The sequence below is a fragment of the Strix aluco genome, chromosome 12 (genome assembly GCF_031877795.1).
Source record: "Strix aluco isolate bStrAlu1 chromosome 12, bStrAlu1.hap1, whole genome shotgun sequence".
In the NCBI taxonomy this organism is placed as follows: domain Eukaryota; kingdom Metazoa; phylum Chordata; class Aves; order Strigiformes; family Strigidae; genus Strix; species Strix aluco.
This window is the reverse complement of record NC_133942.1, coordinates 17,540,390-17,563,393: the sequence shown is the minus strand read 5'-3', so window position 1 is coordinate 17,563,393 and position 23,004 is coordinate 17,540,390. Positions and strand designations below refer to the sequence as shown.

Sequence of the window (23,004 nt, the reverse complement as noted above, 5' to 3'; positions counted from 1 at the left end):
CATTTTATATAAGAGTATAATTATAGTTCTGAGAAGTATTCTAGGGAAAAGTCCAGCCCTAACCCATTGAAAACAATGAGAAGCTGCCCTCTGACTTCTCTGGCTTTGGATCAGGCCCTTATTATTATTCTTTTTTAGAGGCGCAGAAAAGAAACTTCTTTTTAAGTTTTCAGCATTTTTCAAAAAAAGGGTTAATTTTAACACTTACTATTTAGGAAAGGATCAGCTGCAGGTAGTATTTGAAAACCAACTGGTATTTTTCTTCTATGAATGAAACACCCTTTATTTGCAGAATTGGCCAGGGCTTTACAACTCTTCCCTTTTGAAATTAAAACAGGAAAAAAAACTTTCTATAATTCTTAAATATGTCTGTATGTCCCAGGAGCACAGTTCTTTACTATGTAATTTCAAATAGATGCTAACACGTAGCTATTTTTTCTTGAGTCTAAATCTGTCTCCGCATAGCACTGATCAGAGCTTTGGATGTTTAAATATGGATTTTTCACATTCTCACTATTTCACCAAACTACTGACAAGACTGAGTATCGGTCTTACTCTGGGTTATCCTGAACTGTCATGCATTTGTTGGCCAGTAGCTCAGTGGGAACCAGGGAGGACAGGTTCAGATTATTTCTGAATGTGAAGTCTGGTGTAGGAGTCGGTCTTTTCCTGCTGGCAGCACATGCTGCAGGCTGGGGGGCAGCCAGGACCATCTCGTTAGCTGTTATTCTTCTAATGAAACTGAACTAGGAGGGAAGTTTAATTCCAAATATAAGGTATAATACAGACAATATTGAATTTGACAGATGAACAGCACCTGGGTTCAGTTAATTGCATATGCTGCTACACCACAGTTTTGTTCTTTCCCTTATTTGCAGTTTGTGAGATTTTTTTGCAAAGTCTGTATGCATTACTAAATCAACCATCTAGTTAAATCCTCCATGTACCTTGTTCCCCCTTTTGTATGGTGTCCTGCACGGTGGTTGCTGTTGGTGCAGATGCCACTGGTTTAATAACAATAATAAAAAGTTGATTCCCTCTTCTGTTTTCCTTTGACAGCTGCAAGTTTTTCTATTGCTGCCGAGTGGCACAAGCCTCACGTTCTGTCCATGGACATCTGCTCCATAAAAATATGGGATATTATTGCCACGGCAAATTGTGCCACTTGGATTAAAAAATGTGTTACCTGAATATTGTTTGTTGTCTTTACAGAGTCTATTCTGTGTGTGGTTTTCATCCTAAGCTGGTGAACAATTTTTCAGTATTTTTTCACTGAAACTTTGAATTTCGTTTTAAGTAAACTGGCAAGTGACACCAGTGATGAAATCCTGATGGGTATTTTAGCTATTGTTACTGGTTTCCTTGGAGCTCCTATCCAAGTTACGATGCTTTTGAGTTTTGGTCTTTTTATATATTCATAGTCACAGGATCACATTTTCTCTCTTCCACTGTCTGTGTTGTTAGTTGGCCTGTAAACTGTGCTTCATCCCTGCTTCTGTTGCTGTTTTCCCAAATTAAAATGTTAACTAAATTACCAAAGAATAATTAACATTCTTTAAGAATAACAGAGTGGAGATCAAGGAAACTATGAAGAATTTTTGTTGCCTGCTTTCAGACAACTTTCTGGTTCTGTTCAATAGACTTCCTGTATAAACTAGCAATTTTTATGTAGGTAATTAAGTATATGCATGTATATATAAAGTAATTACTATTTATTATTGTTATTTATTTTTTTATGAAAATGTAACTTAAAATCCTGGGATTATGTCGGGGCAGTACTAATCCATGTTTTTATTAATTATCACAGGTACAAGTGACCCGTATGTGAAGTTCAAACTGAATGGGAAAACTCTATACAAAAGTAAGGTAGTCTACAAGAACCTCAACCCAGTTTGGGATGAGACTGTTGTGCTGCCCGTACAGACCCTCGATCAAAAACTCTGGATCAAGGTAAGTTTTGGTTTTAGATTTTTGAAAGATAGGTCAATATTTTTTTAAGCAATTATTTTCAACTTTAGAAACGTATTGATTTTTATTCACTGTAGCAGCGTAACATAAAACACAATCCGGTTTAAGAGTTTCAGCAATTTCAAATTAAAATGCACATATGTCTTTTCCAGATTTTACTTGCATGTTTTGCTTTCCATCTGCAAAAGCCCAAGTTGAAATAAAACTCCTTGACTGGATATGTTTAAAGCTATGGAGCTAAATTCTGCTCGCTCTTACCGTGCTTGTGCAAACTCAGTGAAAGCAATAGCGGTTTCATAAGCACGTTTTAAGAGTGTAATTTGGCTGGGTTGAACAGAATTATTACCTGGGATGCAGCCGTGACAAGTAGCAAAGCCTTTTCTCATTATGAGTAACGTTACAGTTACCAGAACTGCAAGCTACCAGTTGCGAGCACTAATTGCTAAAACATCTGTAGCCAAAAGTACCTGATTTTTTTGTGCAGCGTTTCATTATGCTATTGCGCAGAGCATAAAGGAACAGGCACAATCCATAGCAGCACACATGTCTCTGTTTACATAATATTAAGAAGATACTTTCAAAATGCTGTTTAAATATTTAGTTAAAAATACAAATTAAAGCAGGGAGATGGAAAATTATCCCTGAATTATATCTAAGCTTTGATCTTTCAAATACAAAATTGAACTGAAAGGGCTTAAAATATCTGTTCTTTTATCGGCCAGGATAAAGCCGGCTTATGATGTGAAAATTAGAAATATTTATTTTATTTTGCTACCAGGTGTATGATCGAGATTTAACCTCTTCAGACTTCATGGGTTCGGCATTTGTAGCGCTCGCTGAACTTGAACTCAATAGGTAATATGTTTATTTAATTAAAGTTTATTAATGCAGCTTATCTGAGAAGCGTAGGAAAATAATTAAATGCTTTTGCTCTAGCTTGGAATTTGTCGTATTCATGAAAACTTATTTTGATAGAAGAGTGGGGAGCACATTTTAAAAGAAATCACTTGAGATAAATCCTGTACATGCATGTTTTTATCCAGCATTACGTACCGGATTCAAATCCCACCTGGATGGAGCCCAGTTCAGCAGAAGGCGCCCTTTCCTTTTCGTGTCTAGGAATAAGAATAAGAGTTTCTGTATGTGGCATTGTTTAGGGAGAGCTACACCAGAATAATTTATGGAGGTGGAAGAAGAAAGGGGGGAGAAGGTTGAGACCCCTTCTTAGCCCCACGTAGCTGGGGTGCCTTTTTCTGTATATAATTGGGCTGGGGAGCGGTTTGCCTGGCTGGCTGGGAGCGCCCCGTTTCCAGCCTCCCCCCGCAGCCATCCATCCCCGCGGCAGCTCATCTGGCCCTGATTTAGTGCGGAGGCAAGCCCTGCGCCTTTTGTCTGCTGCTGCTGCTTGGTCTCAATGTGGAGCTGGAAGCCAGGAATTCAAGTTTTAGTTCACTCTTTTATACTCCCTCACTATGCGACTTTTTTTTTTTTTTTTTTTTTGAGAAAATGTGTTTTCCCTGTGCGGGTATATTATAGCTCCCATGGCTGTTGCGTCTGAATTTCTAGAAATGTTAATGAATTTATTCTCGAGATAGTGCCACCAGGTAAATACCAGCATTCCCGTTTTCAAAGAGGGAACTGAGTCACGGAGGGAGATTAAACACAGGCAGAGGTAAGGCAGAATACAGGTTTTGTGAGTCAAATCCCAGCCACTAATGTCAGAAAATTCACTTGGATGAGTTTCTCTGTCACTCTTCTTCCCTGTGAAGTGGAGGTAGTAGTAACTTAATTCAGCGTGCATCTGCATATGGAGAGTTATGAGTGTTAAGTAATGTTATATAGATGCTGGGCTGCATTATTAAAAGGGTGGTGTGTTTTGTCAGAACTAAGAAGGAACCCTCCAGATTTCCCGTTTTAACATTTAAACTCAATATTGGGAATTTCAGGCAAGAAGCTGAAATTTGCACAGCTCAGCGTGACCTTTAATAATCAACTTGAGTTAACTGGAGTCAGTAAATGCACTTTTTTTTTTCTTGTAGAACTACTGAACAGGTTTTAAAACTGGAAGATCCCAACAGTTTAGAAGATGACATGGGAGTGATTGTATTAAACTTGAGTCTAGCAGTCAAGCAAGGAGACTTCAAGAGAAATGTAAGTGGCTTAGGAAATCAAATTTATAGCTGAAATGTGTAGGGGGAGGGGGGAAGAGCTCGCATAATCTGATTTGCTGTGAAATGCCACCTTTATTTTCATCCTCCGAGACTCAATATTGAAATCGAGCTAGATCATAACTTTTAAAAAAGCCCCATATTTAACTGGATAAAAGTTGCGTAGACATCTGTAGCTGGATGCTTCTGTCTTGTCGCTGTGACATACACTGAGGCAGTGCTCTGCGTGTACCGGGCATGTGGTAGCCACCACTGCAACGCACAAACTGCTGAAGTGAATGGATGAACCGTACCTGCTGTGATTGCTATTCCAGAACATACTATTTTCTGATTTCCACCCAGGAGTTTAACACTTTAAAAACAAAAAGTTATTACTTTTTTTTTCTTTCAATGACAATGAAAAAATCCATGTGAAACCTAAAAGCAGAGATTTGATGTTAAGACTTAAACCGCACCAATCTTGTGGAGGAGCACACTGACTGAGAGGAATAGATTGCTTGTAAAAACCCTGATTTTGCCACTGACAGTTTCTTGACTGAGTTAAATTGAACTTGGCTCCTGATGCTGAAATATGGTGCATTTAGTGATGCTAGAAACCCAGAAAAACCCAGAGACTGAGAACACCACAACTGAAGCTGATAGTTTTTAAATTTCAGGTCCTGCAGGTGAATTTTTGCTGTTGTTTTCATCTTTCAAGATTCCTACTAGTGTTTTACACAGAGTGTGGAGCATACCTGTGTTGGTGAACTCATCCTGTTCATGTCCTGCAAGGGGTGGGGAAAAGCAAAGGTCAGGCATTTACTTAGCTCTGGTTTTCAAGCCAGTCCAATTTAAATGTGTAATAAATATGTAAAGAGAAAAATCTTACTACAAGTCTTCTATATAGTCTAGTATGAAAGTTGCTGTTTACAGCACTTCATTGAATTGCAGGTATGGAATTCCAGTCTGAACAGGATTATAGAAACGTAAATGTTTCAAGGGGTTGGAAAGCAGAATAAAAAAGCTAACGTGGGACATCTGCCATTCATTATTTATTTTTTAAACAGTTGCCTTTTTTTGGAATTGTAAAATCTCAATATTAAGATAATTGTGGAGTTATTTCTACCTCAGTATGTGGTTATTTAAAAGCTTAATGGCAATATTCAAAATGCTGTTATTGTATTTATATATCTATATTATGAGATGGCTTTGATCTGGGATGTGAATTCCCCCTCTAACTTGTACAAGAGTGTTGTTGGCACACGTGTCACTGAGTTGCAGGAAGGGGGGAAGCAAGCGCATAAAGTTTCTTTAGCAAAAAAGCGGTTGAGGCAAAAGAACCTCAGGAATTCTTCTGGGATTTCTAGGAAGGCATGGGCTAAAGTGGACCTAGCCAGTGAGACAGAAAATACATTGGTTTAAAGTAGCAACTTCTGGTACTCTTGGGTGCTTAGTTAACATTCAGAGTGCAGATGATAGAAGAGTTGGTGCACACTGTAATTTTTTTTAAAGACGATGTTTTAAGCCCTCATATTTCAAATGCAAATTGCTCAGCCATTTCCAGTGGAATCAGAACAGTGAAATGGCTCTGTCCACATTAGCACTTAACAGCAAGATGATTTTTTTTCCTTTTTAAATTAGCTTACTGTAGAACCAGATGGCACCAAAAGTATAAGCCATGTTTCTTACTAATGGCTCTGGGTCCCTCCACTTTTTATTCTTGATTTCTCTTTTTTTTTAAAAAATTTTCTCTTTTTTTTTTGGTGCAATGCAGGTATTTTGTTGATTGTTATGTTCCATGAGGGAGGGGAGGTAGATGAATGCAGTAGTAGATCCAGCCCCATACTTAGTAATAAGCTTTTCTAACACATTTGATAAGCTGCTGTTTGAATTATTTTACTAAACACTTTCTCTGTTTTACTCTTTCTCTTTTTTCCTCTTTCTGGGTTCTCTTTGGTACAATGGTGGGGACTCATGAACAGAGATGGTCAAGTCGGAAGAAGCGAACTTCATCTAAGGTAATCCATTTTTTTTCTCTTCAAATAAAAAAGCCCCCTCCCAAAGTCTTTGTGCCCTCCTCTGAAACAGAAAGTGTAAAAATACGAAAAATCTGAAATCTTGATGCAACCTGTCTAAATGTGGTGGCAGCTTTCTTTCTTTTTTGCCTTTTTTTTTAATGTGATGAGAAATCGCTGCAGTTTTCTTATTGTAGGTCCTATTGTAGTGTCTAGTGGCAAGTGACAATAAGACCCCACCCAGGAAAGAGCTGTAGAAAGAAAGAAACTGTGCTAAGGAAATGTGTGTAAACACAGCTAAAAAAAAGGAGCTATGGGAGATTTGAGTTGCTTAAGGATACCCGAAAGGTGGCCAGTCGTTGGTACTGGAGTTGAACGTGGGTCTTCTGCTTCTCAGTCTAATTGCTTGGGTTGCCTCTCAACAAGGGGGGAATTTGTGAGGCAGTATTTCTTTTGGTCACTCCTGTGGGTTTTGAAATTTCCTTTTGTTTTTGGGGTGGAGACTGAGCAGGGAGTTTTCATTACCAGCAATGTAACAGGATTTCCAAGATTTGTGTGTTGCTACATATCTACATAACTTGCTTCCTTTTGGTCTTCTGTAGTATCCCTGCAGGCTTCCATTACTTTTATATTCCTGTACTGTTCCATTTTTGCATTAGATTTTAACTTGTTCAGGAAACAGACTGTGGCTTTTTATTTGTTCTGTAAAGCTTTAATTTGCTATTGAGTAAATAACAATGATATAGAAACTGCAGGCCCCAGTACCCAGCTTGAGAGCTATACAGTCTAACTTTCTGAAAAGCAGAATTTGGCTCTTACAAGAACACATATGCATCTTGATATTTTCCCTATATAACTATTGGTTTGTGCCTAAATAAATTGAATAATTAACCTCCTCTTGTTCTATTCATTACAACTGTGGTGTGCTATGTAGAGGAGCCAGCCCTCTCAGGTATTGTGCCAGCAAGTACATTTTTGTCAATAGAAGAAGTGCAAAGTACAGCCCTTGGAGCTGGACGGCAGCTTGGTGAGCTCCGGTTCCAGGGATATCGCAACTCTTCCCGCGGCGCTCGGCGCGGAGAGCCGCCAGGCATCCCTGAATGCCGTATGACAGAAAGTGATGGAATAATTGAAGAGCTCAGCACTTTAGTTTTTAACTAAAGCTCTGGAAATTACTATGCCCTCACTCAATCAGTGTAGCTTGATCCCCCTTTTTCTCACGCGTGCACACACAGCTGTCTCTTGACGCTGGTTGGCTTTGGGTCCCGGGAAAGGGAGCCAGGTTTTTAAACTCTAGTCCTTTTTGTCCAGAATAGCCAAACTTCTGTCTTGGTTGCTGTTGCTGGAATTTTTTTTATTTTTAGTTGTATGCTATATCTCAATGTATTTTGAAGAATTTTTTTACATACAGGTTTTTGGACCTTTAGCTGTAAGCCATACTGGCAGGTGGTTCAGTTCTCAAGACTCTGGCTTGTGCCTTTTAAAATAAAACTAGGAGATACTGAAGCGTGGTACTGATTTAGGAGAAGTGAAAATATTGTTTAAAAGAGGAGAGGGGAAAAAAAAAAAAAAGCAAAAAGCTACAACCCTGTGCTCTATTCTGTTCCAGTCACTAGAGGGTAGGAGAGCTTCAGTTCTTCCTAGGGAAGACACAGTTCATGCTCCAGTGTGATCTCTTAAGAAAAGCTCTGTGACCATCCAAAGGCAGTAAAAATATTTCCCAGCATGCGCTGGAAAAATCTGACAAAGCAGTATTTCCTAGTTTATTGATTCTGCTACTGCACTAAAACACTAGTACTGTACATCAATAACCATCTTTAGTTAGGAAACTCTGGTCTGTGGAAGCAGTACTAGCAGTTTGTGGCAGAACATAAAGGCTAGAAAGAAAAATTGTGTGCATGGGGAATATAGGTGTCTAGGGAAGGCACAAGAGGTTATGGAAGAATAGCCAGAGAGTATGATGGGGTAGAAAACAATGTTGCTGGACGAGATAAAGATACAGGAATAAGGGGGGCAGGGGAAATGGAAAGAGCTCTGTAACGGATACACAGACACACAGACTCGTCTCTTTTTTGGCTACTGAGCTGACTGGTTTGTTGTTGAAGGAGAAAAGGCCATATACTTTCCATTTGAGCAGCTGAACTGAGACAGATCTAAATTTCATCTCTGTAGGTTTAGGCAAATAAAAGTTTTCTATTTGAAATAGTTTTCCTGGGTTTTTTTAGTGCTGAACTATAGGTGACCTCTGTTTCCATATTTAGCTTTTCTTCTTCTAGAAATACAGGGAAAATGACTTATTTTAAGGATGGACAAAATGAATATAACTTCCACAGCTTTTTAAAATCTGTACTGCCTGTATGAAAGAAGTCTGGTGATACTCTAATTTGACCATTTTGTGTTATCTTAGTGCAGATCTGGCACATCAGTGTCCTAAATGAGTCTTTTCACATTAATCACGGGATTCTTGCTGGTTTTCCATTTTTCATTAGTACCCCTGTTGATGGCACTAATACCTGATGCAATTCCACGTCAGACTGGTGAAGGGGTTCACGTGGGATGTTGTGGATTCCGAACACTCTTCCTGTGTGTTCTCTGAGCTCCCTTGCTTTTTGAAGGAAAAGCTACATTTCAGACAACAATGAAAACGGCAGCAGTACAAGATCTCCCGTCTAGCTACAGTTGCCTCACGTTCATTACAGAGAGTATGCAGGAAGGATTTCAGCAACTGAATATTGTCTTTTAAATCATTTTGGTGCAAGAGCTGTTGAACTGGATGATTTAGCTATCTGTTGATTACACAGTATATATTTTTCACTGCTGCTAGAAGGGAATCATTGCACATTTGGGCGGACTCCCAAGACATGGGCAGCACATCCAGATCCCTCATTTTTCATGGGAGCTGAGAACAGCATTGTCCTCTGTGGGAGCTGTCTCCAAGAGTGCAGCTTTCTTCTTTTTCTCACGGAGGGTGGCATTGCAAAAGGAAGAGGATACTATTAGGCAGTATTAATATATGCACTCATATCTGTGTATTGGCAAGCTCTTCCTTCTTTTCTGTTTTTCTTTCTGGGGCTATCTGGGGCGCAGAGGGAGTTGGTAGCTATCTCTGCTGGAGTCCAACATGCTGATGCTCAGTAGCCTTGTTTGTCCTGGGTGGCTTGAGTCTCACCCTGAGTGCCCCCCATGCTATTTCCAGCATTTGTACAGCTGAATAACCTTTAAGTGTTGAACATCTATGAAGCAAATAAGCAGGTTTGCTTAGGGTGGATTGACCCGCAGCAGATCAGTCCTGAAACAAAAGCGACACAATTGCCACCTTGATAGCCTAAGCTGATTGAATAAATTGGCTGAAAGGCTGGCCGACCGAAGTGCTCCTCAGCATCTCATTGGAAAATCCCTCCCTTTCTTTTTTTTTTTCTGCGTGGGCTGTTAGATTTCATTCTTGCCTGCCTCATTGTATTTGGCTTTCTCCCACAATACCCCGTGGGCAGTGACGCTCTCCGAGCGTTTCGTGGAGCAGAGGGACTCAGTTGCCACAGGGTCACGCATCGTGGTGGCAATCTCGTGTCGGTTCACTTGCCTTTCTCGCTGCCCTCTCCTCTTTCCCAAGGGGAGTCTGCCTCTGCAAAATGGTTTCCCTGCTTAATGAGGAGAGGTCCAAAGAGCCTTCCTATTCGTGTGTTGTTGTCTTCTCAAATGGCAAATTACGTGGCCCAGTTTTGATGTTGACCTCTTCACAGGGACTGCAGCAGGCTTTCTGTTGTTCTGTCTCATCCTTTTAAATGAAAGATGTGAGAGATGGGCTCGCTTCACACTTGGTCACCTTGCCGTGTCATTTAAATGTACAATTTTTCTGCATCTCTTTATTGCTTCAAAAACAAGTTTGAACTTGGGGCATGTATGCGTGTGTCAGAAGAGACAGATCTGAAAGCAGCCCTGATGCACCAGGGGGAATTCACTGGGTGCCTATAGAGGGAGATTATATACAAATGGTGTTATCAGGGAGACTCGAGCTCCTAAAGGATTTTATGAAGCTGGGTCAATGAGCTGGTTCTTTCCCCTCCAAAGCTCTGTCATTCTTGCTCATCTCCTGTATTTGGCTCTGTGAAGGCAAAATATGGCCCACCTGCTCATTCTTGTCCAGCTTGCTGCTTTAAACCAGAACCAGAAAGTAATAAAAAATTGAAAGTCGGTGTGAAAACTTTTATATTAATTTTGAAACTGGGAACTACATTCTGAAAATAGTATTGTGAACACTGATTTTCAGTTTTTCTATTCAGAGACATGGTATGTTTTCTGGGCAAATGTTCTTTCTAAACAGTAGGGAGAAGAACCATCTTCTGTTCCTCATGTGGCAGGTTCCTGCTCTATGACCAGGCCATACTTCTGCTTCAGAGGTTATTCATTATTTACCTGATTTTGCACAGTTCCTAAATCTGCAGTAAACATGGGCTGTTAGATTTTAAAAACATCTAGTTTGTTTCTGAGTAAAGTTTTTTGGATATTCTTGTGCTTATTGTTTTATTTCTGGCTGGCTTGTTTGAGGGATACTTTTTGTTCAAGTTGATATCCATTTTTCAGCAGTGAACTTCTCATAAAGGTGACCTTTATGATATCACTGGTTATTTGCACACAGAGCCCAGCCAAAATCAGAGCTCTATCTGGAGACAACCCCTCAAATTCTGATCTCATGACTATCTTAATTTCAGAAGTGATGGGGGGGCAGGAAGGAATAAGCAAGCTTGTCCAATGTCTTGTGCTTGGGACATGTGCCGGCTTCCATCATAAAGCATGTTTCCTAATTTCCAGCCCTATAGCCTGATCCTAGCTTTAGCCAAATTTTCTGTACCTTTGCAAGGCACCTTTACTTCAGTCTGGGACGTAGCCAGAGTGTGAGCTGGCTGACTGCAAGAGAGTTTACAGGAAAATATAGCAGGAGTGGTCTGAAGGACCTGGCATCCAGTCTGGGAAGCACAGCTGGAAAGAGCTCAGGTTCAGCAGCAGAAGCAGCTGAAGTACCCAAGTGCGGAGGTGTCCGTAGCCTGGGAGGTAACAGGGAAAGGGTAGACCTCCATAGATAAAAGCACTTTTAAATTGTCGCTGATTAAGCAGTTATGTCCTCCTTTTCTGGGCAGTATAGACAGGGACTTTGACTTTTCTGGTCTCATTGTGAAGGCAGGTTAGTGTAGTGATGGCTGGAGGGAGGGATTGGGGTTCGGGGTTTTTTTTTTCAGTGCTTGTTTTGCTCCTGAGTAACTTTGTTGGACTAATTGCTGCACTTAGCTGTGCTCTGCTCTGTAATAGTTTTGCCAGCTCAGAGGGAGGCTGTGAAGTTTAATCAATTAACTCTGTGTAAATCAGTTTGAAACGAGTAGGTGCGGGGTATCAGGAGGTACGACTTTTAAAATAAATAATACAATATCATTTTCTCGTCACCTGGGAGGCATTTTCTGTAGTGCAGGCTTCCCCAGGTAACACTAAAGTTGACTCATTGAGGGTCCAGGTCTGTGGGTCTACCACACATTTGGGTTTCCCCAGATGTGCTTCCTTCCAGAAACTGTGAGTGGAATCTGAGACACTGCCTGTTTGGCTGGGATTTCCATCAGGGTGGTCAGAGGAACAGCCTGCCAAATACCTGGGGAGGCTGGAGAGGTGGCCGCAGAGCATGCACAGAGCGATTCTTTGCTGTGCGTGTAGATGATATGAGGCACAACCTGGTCAAGTCCAGGAAATCCAAAGCATTCCTAATGTGACAGGGTGTCCACAGGCATGTGAGGTAAGCGCCTTCCTGGGCTCTGTGCTGCTCCGTTTGGAGAGAGGCTTGTGACGGTGGCAGAGTTAGACTGGGGGATGTAGGAAGCAGACTGCAGTCATTGAGCCTGTGTTGAGGTGCTGCAGATCTGTGCTATGCCCTAAACCAGTTGCAAATATCTTGGCTTCTCTGTCTAGTGTGATGCTCTAAAGTGATGCCAGATCTTATCCAGAAAGCAGCCAGGTCCTGTTAGGTGAAGGCCAACAAACCCCTCCTCTGAGATGAGCACAGAGCTCTCTTGCAGCTGCCCAACCATCCAGAAAGGGGGTGCACAAGGCCATTTGCTAGGGGCCATCTGTTTTGGAAGGTCAGAGTTGATTCACTGCAATGTGCTCTAGTAATACCGAGCTGCAGGCGCTGATTTTTCCTGGGTCTGTGTGGAATCCGGAGTGGTTTGGGTACCTGTGAAGACAGTGGCTAAAAGGGCGGGATTATGTGTGCTACATAGGGTAGGAAGGCCCCCCAACACTGAGTGACTCCCTAAAATACTGGCCTCGTTAAAAAATTAAAAGAATCCAAATTTGATTTGAAAACTGAGTGATAACAACTGTCTTTCGTGTTCAGCCTGGAAGCTTTGAAGAGAACTGAATGCTTTGTTTTTAAAAGAAATTGTAACATGGATAATAAACTTTGTCTGGTTTTTTTTGTGAACTAACATCAAATACCTCTTCCTCCTCTGGAAGGAGAGGGGGAGGAGGGAAAATCCTTGGTCCTAAAGCAGCAAGTACATCACATCAAAACATGACTATGTTAAATACTAAAATGTTCAAAGTACAACTGAGATAGATAAAGGCTTTGATGGGAAGTGGATATTTCCCAGGGACATTACAAGCAATAATCCAGATGTTATGGTGTAATGCAACGAGTGTCCATGGATAGATGGGGAGCTCAAGCCAAGCAGCGCCTGCTGTAGGCCTTAGCCCTCCACTCCCATGCTGTTACGCCATATGGAAGCAATCTCCAGGCCCCTTTAATAGCCAGCTTTGGATTCCATTTTCACAGGGCTCATAGAGCTAAGTGGAGCTGTTTTATGGACAAGTTAGATAGAAGCCTTTCCAAGATAAACATCCAATTCGAAATTAGGACATACCAAGCTGCAAAATTATTTTAGGGCATATTTCATGGAAGCACTGCCATTTTTCTAAGGCGATTGCCAGACTGTAGAATGCCCTTTGATCCCTTGTGGACATTACTCCCTTTTTTATAAAAAGGATTTTGAAATAGTTGCAGTGTTTAGGGAGGAATATATCTGCCGGGACTTTGAAGTATGTCCATGGGAACAGTCATGCTTTAGCTTTTTGGCCTAAAAGATGAACTTTAAAAAAAAAAAAAATAAAAAAGAAATTACATTGCAGCTGGATTTATGAATCAAAATCTCGTTTTCTTTTTAAAGGTAGGAATTTTTAACCAGTGTGCCAGGAAAGCCAAACGGGGTGTTTAAATAGAAGTATATTAATATGCTTGTGGGATTCAGAGTTGGGCATTTTAACCAGTAAAAAGCAAGTAAAAAATTTGTGAGTTCACCACCCATGATTTAAGAATTTTGTTGCTGGGTAATTGATCCATAAAAAGTAATCTTCAGACATCAGGTGCTTTTGCAATCGTTTTATTTAGCAACAACATTTCTTACTTGCTTTTAAAGCTAACACGTCCTGTTTTAAAGTGACTTGTGAAATCTTCTCCTCCGTCTTGCTCCCACCTGTATATGACATGATTGAAGCTCCAAAGTGTGGCGAGTTAAAAGTTGCTTCGCGAGAATAAAATATGGCAGGATTTTTACTGCGGGAAGAAAAGTATAGCCTTGAGTTTTAATGTTTCCAGCTCACTCCCCCCAAATAAAGGCCTATTTAATCATCCTCTGTCCAATAAAATATTGCCAGTTAGCAAACTGTTAGCGCAGCCATGCTATGTAGGATGAAGCTGCAAAGGTAACAAATGTGGCTACCAGGTAACCATAACTCCAGATAAAGAGCCCGCTGGTGTCAGTGTTTTTTCAGCAAGCATCAGTATTTTTGATTCGTGAGCTCAGTTTCTGGAAGCAGGAGCTGCAAAGGCAGCAGGTGAAGAGCTAACACGGACGACAGGCGGTTGAGTGATTGAGGAGGTGGAAGATGCGTGCTCAGCCTTTCACCTGGCCATAGACTTTATGACTGTGGGCTGTCCCCCCCACCCCAGACAGGAATGCAGGAGAAGGCCAGATCCATGTTTTATGGACATAGCTAGAGACATTTAAGAGTTTAGTTTCTCCTCTCTCCCACCTCTCCTCCCCATCGCTCTCCTGTGTCTTTCTCTGAGCCAAGGTAACAGATTTCTCTAAATGCTCGAGGTCTGCTCTTGCTGAAGCTCAGCCAGGTTAGCTGAAGTCAACTTCTCTGGTGGTTTAAGCTAACCCTGCTGATTTTGATCTGATGCTGAGCTCTGTCCCTTCATGGAGCCAGCCATAGTACAGTAGAGGCAGAAAAGCCGTAGTATCCTACTGCATTCCATTCTCTGCTTACTCCTAGGGAATCATGGTACCTCTCTCACTTCTGGTGCTTTCCTATCACAGTCAGTTTGAGCATAAAAATATGGGTTTGGGTGTATTAAGTGTTTTGTGTCACTGACTTGCTTTTCAGTCAGCGTTCATGCGGAGCGCGCGACTCTCCGACTCTCTGCGCAAGAACCAGTTGTGGAACGGGCTGGTCACCATCACACTCTTGGAGGGGAAGAACATCCCTGGAGGGGGCTTGGCAGAGATTTTCATTCTCCTCAAACTGGGACATCAGAGATACAAGAGTAAGGTAAGTATTAAGGATTTCTTTAAGTTTGCTGGAACCGATAAGGCACTTGGTGTTTCTTTTACCAGTGTTGCTACCTCAGATGGAACTATTCTTGAATCTGTTTTATATAGGTGAGATCAAAACCAGGAGACCAGATCAGGACCATTAACACTTTACTAATATGTTTTACATGCCAATATAGGAATAGGAAATTAGGAATATTGTGTGTATCTGGTTTTGTGCATTTAACATAATCATCATATTGATGGATGTTTGACATTAACATGAAACGAAATAAAGCTACGTGTATCACACATGTTTTGTTCTCTGCCAATACAGAAGTTACATTTGCAACGTTAGGTATGCTGGAAAAGCAGACCTGAAATGGTTCCCAGTGCAGAGGAATTCTTTTATTTTTTTTAAACTACCTGTTGTGAAAAATGTTATCTATAACAGGAAAAACAACACAACAAGCAACACGCACAGAATAGTCCATGGCTTTGATTTGAATTTTTATTCCTCTAGGCTGTGTTTACTTGTATCCGGTACCATTTCATGGGAATCTAAGAAGTGAATGGGGTTGCCAAAGATATACTTTTCATCTCCAAAGTCTAATAAGGAGAGGGGCTATAATTAAAGTAATATTCTGTTGAGAAAGCAAGAGCTGTGTATGTCATGAACTGGAAGTGTGGAGGGAGAAGGAGGAAGCAGCAAACAAACCCCCTCCTGTACAAAATGTACAGAGCCAGTTCACAGAACATAACGTTCAGATGTAGGCGCATCTGAAACCTGCACTCTGTCCCCCACATTGAACTTCAAACCAAGGTCATGATATAATGTTTTTATTTAGAAAAACAGCTTTGAAAAATAACAAATGGGTTAGTTATTTTAGAATAAAGATGTTATTCCAGTTAAGATCCCTTTTTATGTTTCTCTTTAATGGTCCATAGCCTGTGTCATGAATCTGCAAGACTGCGCTGTTTGCAGTCACAGAAAATTAAAAAGTTTAAAATGGGGAGTTAAGTACAATGTTGTCTGCAGCGAGTTAATTGTTTAGTGTTTCTGTCTGGGGTCCAGCAAAAGTTGGGGACTGCTGCTTTTACACCCTAATAAGACTTCAAATTGGCAGTACCTAATGTTTTTTCCTGGAGTTATTCAACTTACGAAGTACAATTTCTCAGGGTCCAGAAAAACAGACAAGGTGGGAGGAATCTCAGTCAAGGTCCAGCTAACCCTATCTCCTGTTCTGTCAGTGGCTGTGCTGGTATTGATGGTGGGTAGTGTAGTGTGTTATGAATTGCAAGTGATTTAAGTCATAATCCAGTGAATATCCAGAGTAACGTGAACATGTGAACAATCTCACCGAACTCAGAGGGACAATTTACAGATATCAAATGAACTGGATGTTAATAATTTCAAGGCTGCTCCTTCTTTGCCTATATCTTAATGCAGAAGGGTAAAAGTACTGGTGTGGGTTCCTTAATTCATTCAAACCTGTTTTCAGGTGATTGCCCTCAAAGGGGTTATTCTTGATTTCTTCCAGTGTGTGATGTTGAATGATGACCATGGTCCACTGAAAGTGGAGCTGGGGGATCCACCTGGCATTTCAGAATTCCTCCAGCCATTCGTTCATGTCATACTTGCATATTTATTGTTACTGGGAGAGAGGAAAGAGTTTTTAAGGAAGATGAGGCTGTGCATGATGGGCTGGGGAGCTTTGGTTGGATTGACCTTAGTACTTGATGCCCTAACATCCGGCCCTGTTTTTGTAGAACAATTGATATGTGCTTTACTGTGGAAATAAGTACCGTTTAAGAAAAGTAAATATTATAACTGCATGTTTTCTAGACACTGTGTAAGAGTGCAAATCCTCAGTGGAGGGAACAGTTTGATTTTCACTACTTCTCTGACAGGAAGGATATGTTGGACATTGAGGTCTGGAGAAAGGATAACAAAAAACACGAGGAGCTTTTGGGAACGTAAGTTGGGGGGGGTTTTGCTTTTTTTAGGGGGTGGGGTAAGTACAAAACATGTGATTTTTATTATTATTTTAAAAAATTGATCAGTTTTCATTACCAGCATCACACTGTATGTTTCTCTCCTTATTCTGGTCATGTTCACATGTCTCTGTAAGGGTATGTTTATTAAAACCTATTAATGGGTAATTGATTAGCCACAGCCTGAATGCAGAGACACCCAAGCTGACTCTGCACATGCTGACTGTAAAATCCAAAATACTGTGGGAGCTCAGTGGTGGCCGTTTCTGGGAGAGCCAGTGGCAGCAAGGAGGCAGTACTTGTCTGTGTTTGCATGGTGATACTGCTCCAGATCCTGTTGTGCTCTGCAGGGCTGATGTGTGACTTCAGGCTGGTGCCAGCTCAGGGATCTTCATGCTCCTTTTGGGAGTGGCACTGGTGTCCATTTTTTCTGTTAGCACTTTGGTGGTGTGTTCTTGTAACCTTGTTTACATATGGGTCCTGTAACCTGGATTTGCTTTGTTTGTATGATCTCTTCCCCATTGCCCCAGAAGACTGATCTCTGTGGGTTTGGTGCTCCACACTTTGCACCAAAACTCATGTTGTTTCAAGCATCCTTTTAAGGGCAGCCTTGCAGGTGATTTTCCCATCTCCTGACTGATACTGGATTTTGTCCCACTGCACTATTCCATTATAGCTTCAGATTCTCAAGTAATGATCTCACAAAAAGTCAATAGCAGTCAACCTTTTATTTTATTTTTTTAATGGGAATAGAATGTGGTTCCTACTCTTATGTCCTGCTCTTTCCCTTCCACTCTAACTCCATCTTATTTTGTACAGTATTAGTACAGTCTTGGTTTACTGGCAGTAACTGTATCTTCTTCCTTCTTTTGGTTTGCAGCATTGTCATCTAGATCTATCTCCCCAAACTGTATCTGCACAGTTGGCTACATGCAGTAGCACCAAAAATCATCTAGTTTACTGGAGTCCATCTTGGGTCTGCCCGTGCTTATCTGCTTTTGCAGGATCAGTGCCACAACCTCTAAATTCTTAGGGGCAGGGATCCTGTCTACAGTTGTTTGCTGTTCTCACCTGGTGAGGGTTTCACAATTTACTGACTAAATGGCAGTAACTCATAAGAACATTCTCTTACTTTAAGCATTCAAATAGTTTGAAACTATTCACTGAAAAGAACAATGCCCTTTGGCTCTACAAATGTTTGTGGTTTTGCAGAGCAGGAAATGCTTTCTGGCTGAATGCTGTTGCTCATCACATGGGGAAGTGGCTGAAGATGAATCTGTTCCTTCCATTCTCACAGTTACTTTTATTACTTATGATATTCTGTTTAGGGTTAAGAAATGTAGCAGTGTTTGCAGCTTGCCTCTGTTTGGTCTCCCTGTTGCTGGAGCAACTCTTCCTTGTTTTTTTTTTTTTCCCTTTTTTTTTTTTTTTTCCTACTGGTTTCTGGCAGGTGGTGTTCAGTGTGGCAAAAAATTATCAGCAAAATGCTTATTCTATTATTAAAGATTTCAGGACTGGGAAACCCTGTGTGTGTTAGATTTACCTTAAAGTTATTTTTGCTGTCTATGTGGAGAGAAAAACATTGCTGTGTTGCCTTAAGCACAGCAAATTCGCTGTAGCATCAAAACAGGAAAAAATTACACTAGATTTTAAAGAGCGATTGCAAGAATAGGTAAATAATAAATGCATAATAACAAGTCTTGTTTTTACAGTGTAGAAACTTTTGGCACCCAATAAATAATATTTTATGAAAGGTTCAAATGCAGTCTAATCTGGAAAAGGATTCTGTAGGAAAAACAGCATTATGAGGTGCCGTGTTTATTGTCTCCATGACTTCCAAGTTGAGTTTTGAGATTTCTGGATTTCACAACATCATTGTAAGAAAGATTCTTTAGTAAAATGTTTGTGGATTATATTCTGTCATTACACATAACAGTATACCCCAACTGCCCTCAAATAATTTACATTTGCTGGATCTGAATTAATAATTCTGTGGTCAATTTGTGGATAGAGTTAGGATTCATTATGCTCCCCTCAAGGATGTGTAGGTTGAACTGTGATGATTAGACCTTTTGATATATTTTTAATATTTGAATGAAGTTGAGGAGATGCACAGGGTGGAGTCATGTCTGATAATTTGTGTCTGATATTCCAACTTTTGTAGAATAAAGACTTCCATTAATTACTTTAGACCCAGGATTTCATGTAGGATAAATGCCTTAAGCCCCTGGAACATGGCTCTTCTCCCAGGTATAATTTAGTTTCAAGGTAAAATATTGTTCTTGAAATAGGACTTGAAGTGTCTGTGGAGCTTATGGAACATGTAGAATAAGAAATGCATTGGGCCTCCAGTACTAAACACTAACACCTGGGGCATTTGTCTGCTGCTGAATTAGTGAGGAAACATTCAGTGCAATTTCATGTCACCCTTCCTTCTATTACGAAACGGACCCTCGCTGTCAGTGCACATCACAAGCTAAATTATTACATTCAGCCTACTTGTGTTCCGCTTAGATTTTCAACTGGGTCCAATTTCTCTTCCTTGCTTAAAATACTGCAGCTTTGAGTGGTTCAGCTGCCAGGGTCCAACACTGAGGGGTGGCTGTGTTTTGGTGCTGGATGAAATAATCCCTCTATTTAGTCTGCACAGAACTGTTAGTAACATTTATTGAGTGCTTTTTGTGTCCTTTGGGATAAGAGGCATGCTATAAACAGGAGAGGATGTTAATGTATATTAATAAACAAAGGTGTTAACGTGTGCAGAATTTGTCCAGGCAGAGTTAAATTGTTTATGCCAGGTTGTTAGAAAGTGTTTCTGCATTAAGGAATATGTTTTGAAAAAGAAATGCTGTTGAATGTTGGGGGTTTTTTTCTTCACATATTTACCTCAAGAAATAGGTTTTACAAAAATTGCTAGACTTAAGACCATGAGCTATGAGATTGGAGTGCATCCAATATCTTTATGATGAATGCCTCCAGGAAACAGTGTCTTTGCAACAAGAAACAATCCTTACTTTAAAGGCCATGCTTTTGGGATGGAGCAGTAAAACATACTGTGGCTGCGTCCAAACCTTTCATTTAAATTTCACCAAGATATAGGAAGAATCAGACTACCAAAATTTATCTGTGGAATAAGTCAGAATAAAACCCTATTAATTGTCTCTGACACCTGTGGCATTTGGAATTCCTTTTCAAATATTAATCAGATGCATCTTACTGTATACTGTGATAGTGATTCTGACCTCTTTGTTGAAGGGCTTTCCAGAATTCTGCAGGGGAAACAAATGGCAATGTTGTGTGCAGATTTCTTCATATGTATCTATATATATTTAAGGATACTTACCACAATTCAAACTGTGGATTGGGTAATAAAATACAACTCCATGACTACTTGTAAGAGGCTAAGGTCAGCACCTTTTAGTGAAATTTTAACATTTGATTCCCTGATAAAGTTTAACAAATAATTTAACCCCAAAATTTACTGTGTAGTGTTCTCAAGTAACATTTCTCTGCAAAATGAATAAAAAAGAGGGGAGTGGGAAGTTTGGCAGCTAAACATGAGTGCTGTAAGTCAAAAGAACAGTCTTAAATGAAAACTAAAGCTGTAGTGTAAACCTTGAGTCCTGTAGAGGATAATATAGAGGTATAGACCTCAATATTGACCAGGAGGAGGAAGGAAACCATTTAATTAATTGTGGTTAAAACAAAAAGTGATACGTTTGTGTGCACAATGCACTCTTAATTTACAGAACTGTATTCCCTATAGATCATGCATATAGCCATGTGAGTGAAAGATTATACCTGAATTTAATGTGATGTAGCAAAAGATGACAACAAGCAGAGCTATGCTATTCTGAGACAGGATTACTGTGTTGAGAATTTAACTCAGGAGATAATTTGCATCACCTAAAATACAAATAATCTGAGAGTTTTGCCCTTTGCATTCAGATCAGGCAACTTTTGAGCAAAAAAGTGGATTGCCTCCGTTAGTTTTATACTGTGCCCATCACGATAGTCTCTTAGCACTTTCCTCTGAAATAATTATCTGTAATAAGGTCTTGCAGATAGGAAGCTGAGAAAGAAGGAAAGGAAGACTTTCTGTTTCAAGAGGATGGAGGAAGTAGTTTGGAAATCATTAGACTTGTTTTAATAGTGTAGAAGCGTTTGTGTGGAAACTGCTGAATTTATATAGTAAATTGAATGTCTAATTGTTTCACCAAGCTGCATTCTTTGCAGTCTGATCAATTATGTTGTATAACCTAAATGAAACAGATTGTCTTTTTTTTTCCTTAAGCCTTTTGCCATTTGCAAGTGCAAATGTGGATTTTCTTTTCAGTTTCTCAAAAGAAAATACAGAGACATACCATCACCTTGAGTGAACACAGATGTTTTAAGGAAGTTAGTTTGCACGGAAATCAGACATGATTTGAGGAAGAAATGCTTATACTCCACCTCCTGCTGTTTTTCCCTCCACATGTGCATCTCTCCTACCCCCACGCCCTTATACTCGATCTTTTCTTTGACCTTTGGCTAATCAGATTCTTTTAATAAGTGAAACAATTCCAATTTGCCAAAACAAGCTAGAATTATATTTAACTTTGCCTTTGAGATACAAGAGATTTCTGAGGTTGTCTGTCAGTAGGATATGCACTGTTGTCTGAACAAGTTGTCTTTTCTCCCTTACCCCATGGGAAGTTCTTAACATATAAAAGCAAATGCAGCTTTTCCCAGTTGCAGACTGTGTGTTGAGTGGGTGGTGTTTGACATGCCGATGTGGGAGACATGGCCCCTATTGCCAGCTGAACACCCAGGACCAGCTGGGTGACCCTGACTTTTCCCCTCTCCTTCCTTCAGTTTCTTCATCGGTAAAAAAAAAAAAAAAACAACCAAAAAAAAACCCAAACAAAAAAAACCCCAAAACCCCCCCCAAAAAACCAAACCAAAACAAAACCCCAAGATTACAATATATTCCCCCTTTTGTACTGATACCTAAAGTATCAGTAAAACTCCTGCAGTCTGAGAAGCAACCGTGTTAATGCAGCCAAGGTGATGCTGACCTCCAGTGTGGAAGTGATAAGGTCTTTTTCTCAAATGCTTGCCTTTTTGTTGTTGTTTTATTTTCCTTTCTGCTGTAACTTTTCTTGTCATATCTTTCCGAAGAGTCTAGGCATAGCAATAAGCTTTAAATGCAACCTCTCACGCTTGGAAATTGTGTTGAGAGGCAGCCTACGCTTGTGCAATAGCGTGGGGCACCAAGAGTAAACTTGCAACCTGTTGTATGTTCAGTGCAGTGAATAGCAAATAGCACACTTAAGGCAAAGTCATCCCCGTTGATTCTGGTCAGAAGAAGTTTACACAGAACTGTGTTTTAATACAGCTGGATGTACACACTGGATGACATACAAACTCATCAGAGCAATGACTTTTACTTCATAACACAGCTTCTTGGGTTTTCAGGCTGAAATGTTTTGGGATTTTTTTTATTTTTTTTTTTCACCCCCCTAGCATTCACAGAAAATAGGCTGTTAAGAAGCGGAAAGCATGCAATTTATAGCAGATGGGTATAAACCACTCCAGCTCTACTACTGGAATGGGATCAATCAGGAACACTACATGCACCATTTACCCAGAAGAAACTCACCTGGGGGAACCCTGTGGAATTTTAGCCTATTAAGAGAACACCTTAACAAGTTTAGTTTAAATAAAAACTTGTCGGCAGGCATTAAGGGGAGCAAAAGCTCTCGCTCTCCATCATCCGCTTGCTGTCCCTTTGAGAAATGTGACTCCCCTTGCACTGAGGCAACAAAGCTTCTCCTTCCTTATTTTTTGGTTTTTCCTTTTGCATCTGTAACTTTTGTTCAGCCTGTTCTTAAAAGCCAAGCCCCACGGAGGTTCAAAAAAGTTCCACTCCATTTACTGGACTTCTAAATAGAAGGCATTTAGCCGAGCCAAGTGATTAGGCTTTCTGTTGCATTTAACCGCTCCCTTTGCGTATAACATGCTGTCTAGTGATCTCTCTCAGCTCTAGTCCATACTCATCTTTTATTATTGTCTCTACAAATGTTTCTCTGTTTTCCTCCTTATTTTTATTTTTCGTGGAGGTATCAGGTTAATGATACATATTATGTGCAGGGGTTGGGGGGGGTATTTTTAAGACAATCCTTCCCTTTGGGAAATATAACAGTACATTGAAAATGTAGCCCTAGTAAGGCTTGTAAAAGAGACTGGGGCATACAGTATAATGTAGCATAAAATGGAGTATGTGACTTTAAAGAAACTAATCTATTTTAGGCTAATGTTTTAAAT

The 23,004-nt window shown here is 40.2% G+C and overlaps 1 protein-coding gene across 1 annotated transcript in view; it reads left to right on the top strand.

Annotated features, from left to right (window-relative positions):
• The window catches only part of MCTP2 (multiple C2 and transmembrane domain containing 2), a 121,146-nt gene that overhangs the window by 32,585 nt on the left and 65,557 nt on the right, over nucleotides 1–23,004 (top strand). The window contains exons 6-11 of the mRNA XM_074837539.1: nucleotides 1,808–1,950; nucleotides 2,747–2,823; nucleotides 4,008–4,119; nucleotides 6,098–6,133; nucleotides 14,558–14,722; nucleotides 16,550–16,680. Coding sequence (XP_074693640.1) covers nucleotides 1,808–1,950; nucleotides 2,747–2,823; nucleotides 4,008–4,119; nucleotides 6,098–6,133; nucleotides 14,558–14,722; nucleotides 16,550–16,680 — 664 coding nt within the window. The remainder of the gene's footprint in view (nucleotides 1–1,807; nucleotides 1,951–2,746; nucleotides 2,824–4,007; nucleotides 4,120–6,097; nucleotides 6,134–14,557; nucleotides 14,723–16,549; nucleotides 16,681–23,004) is intronic.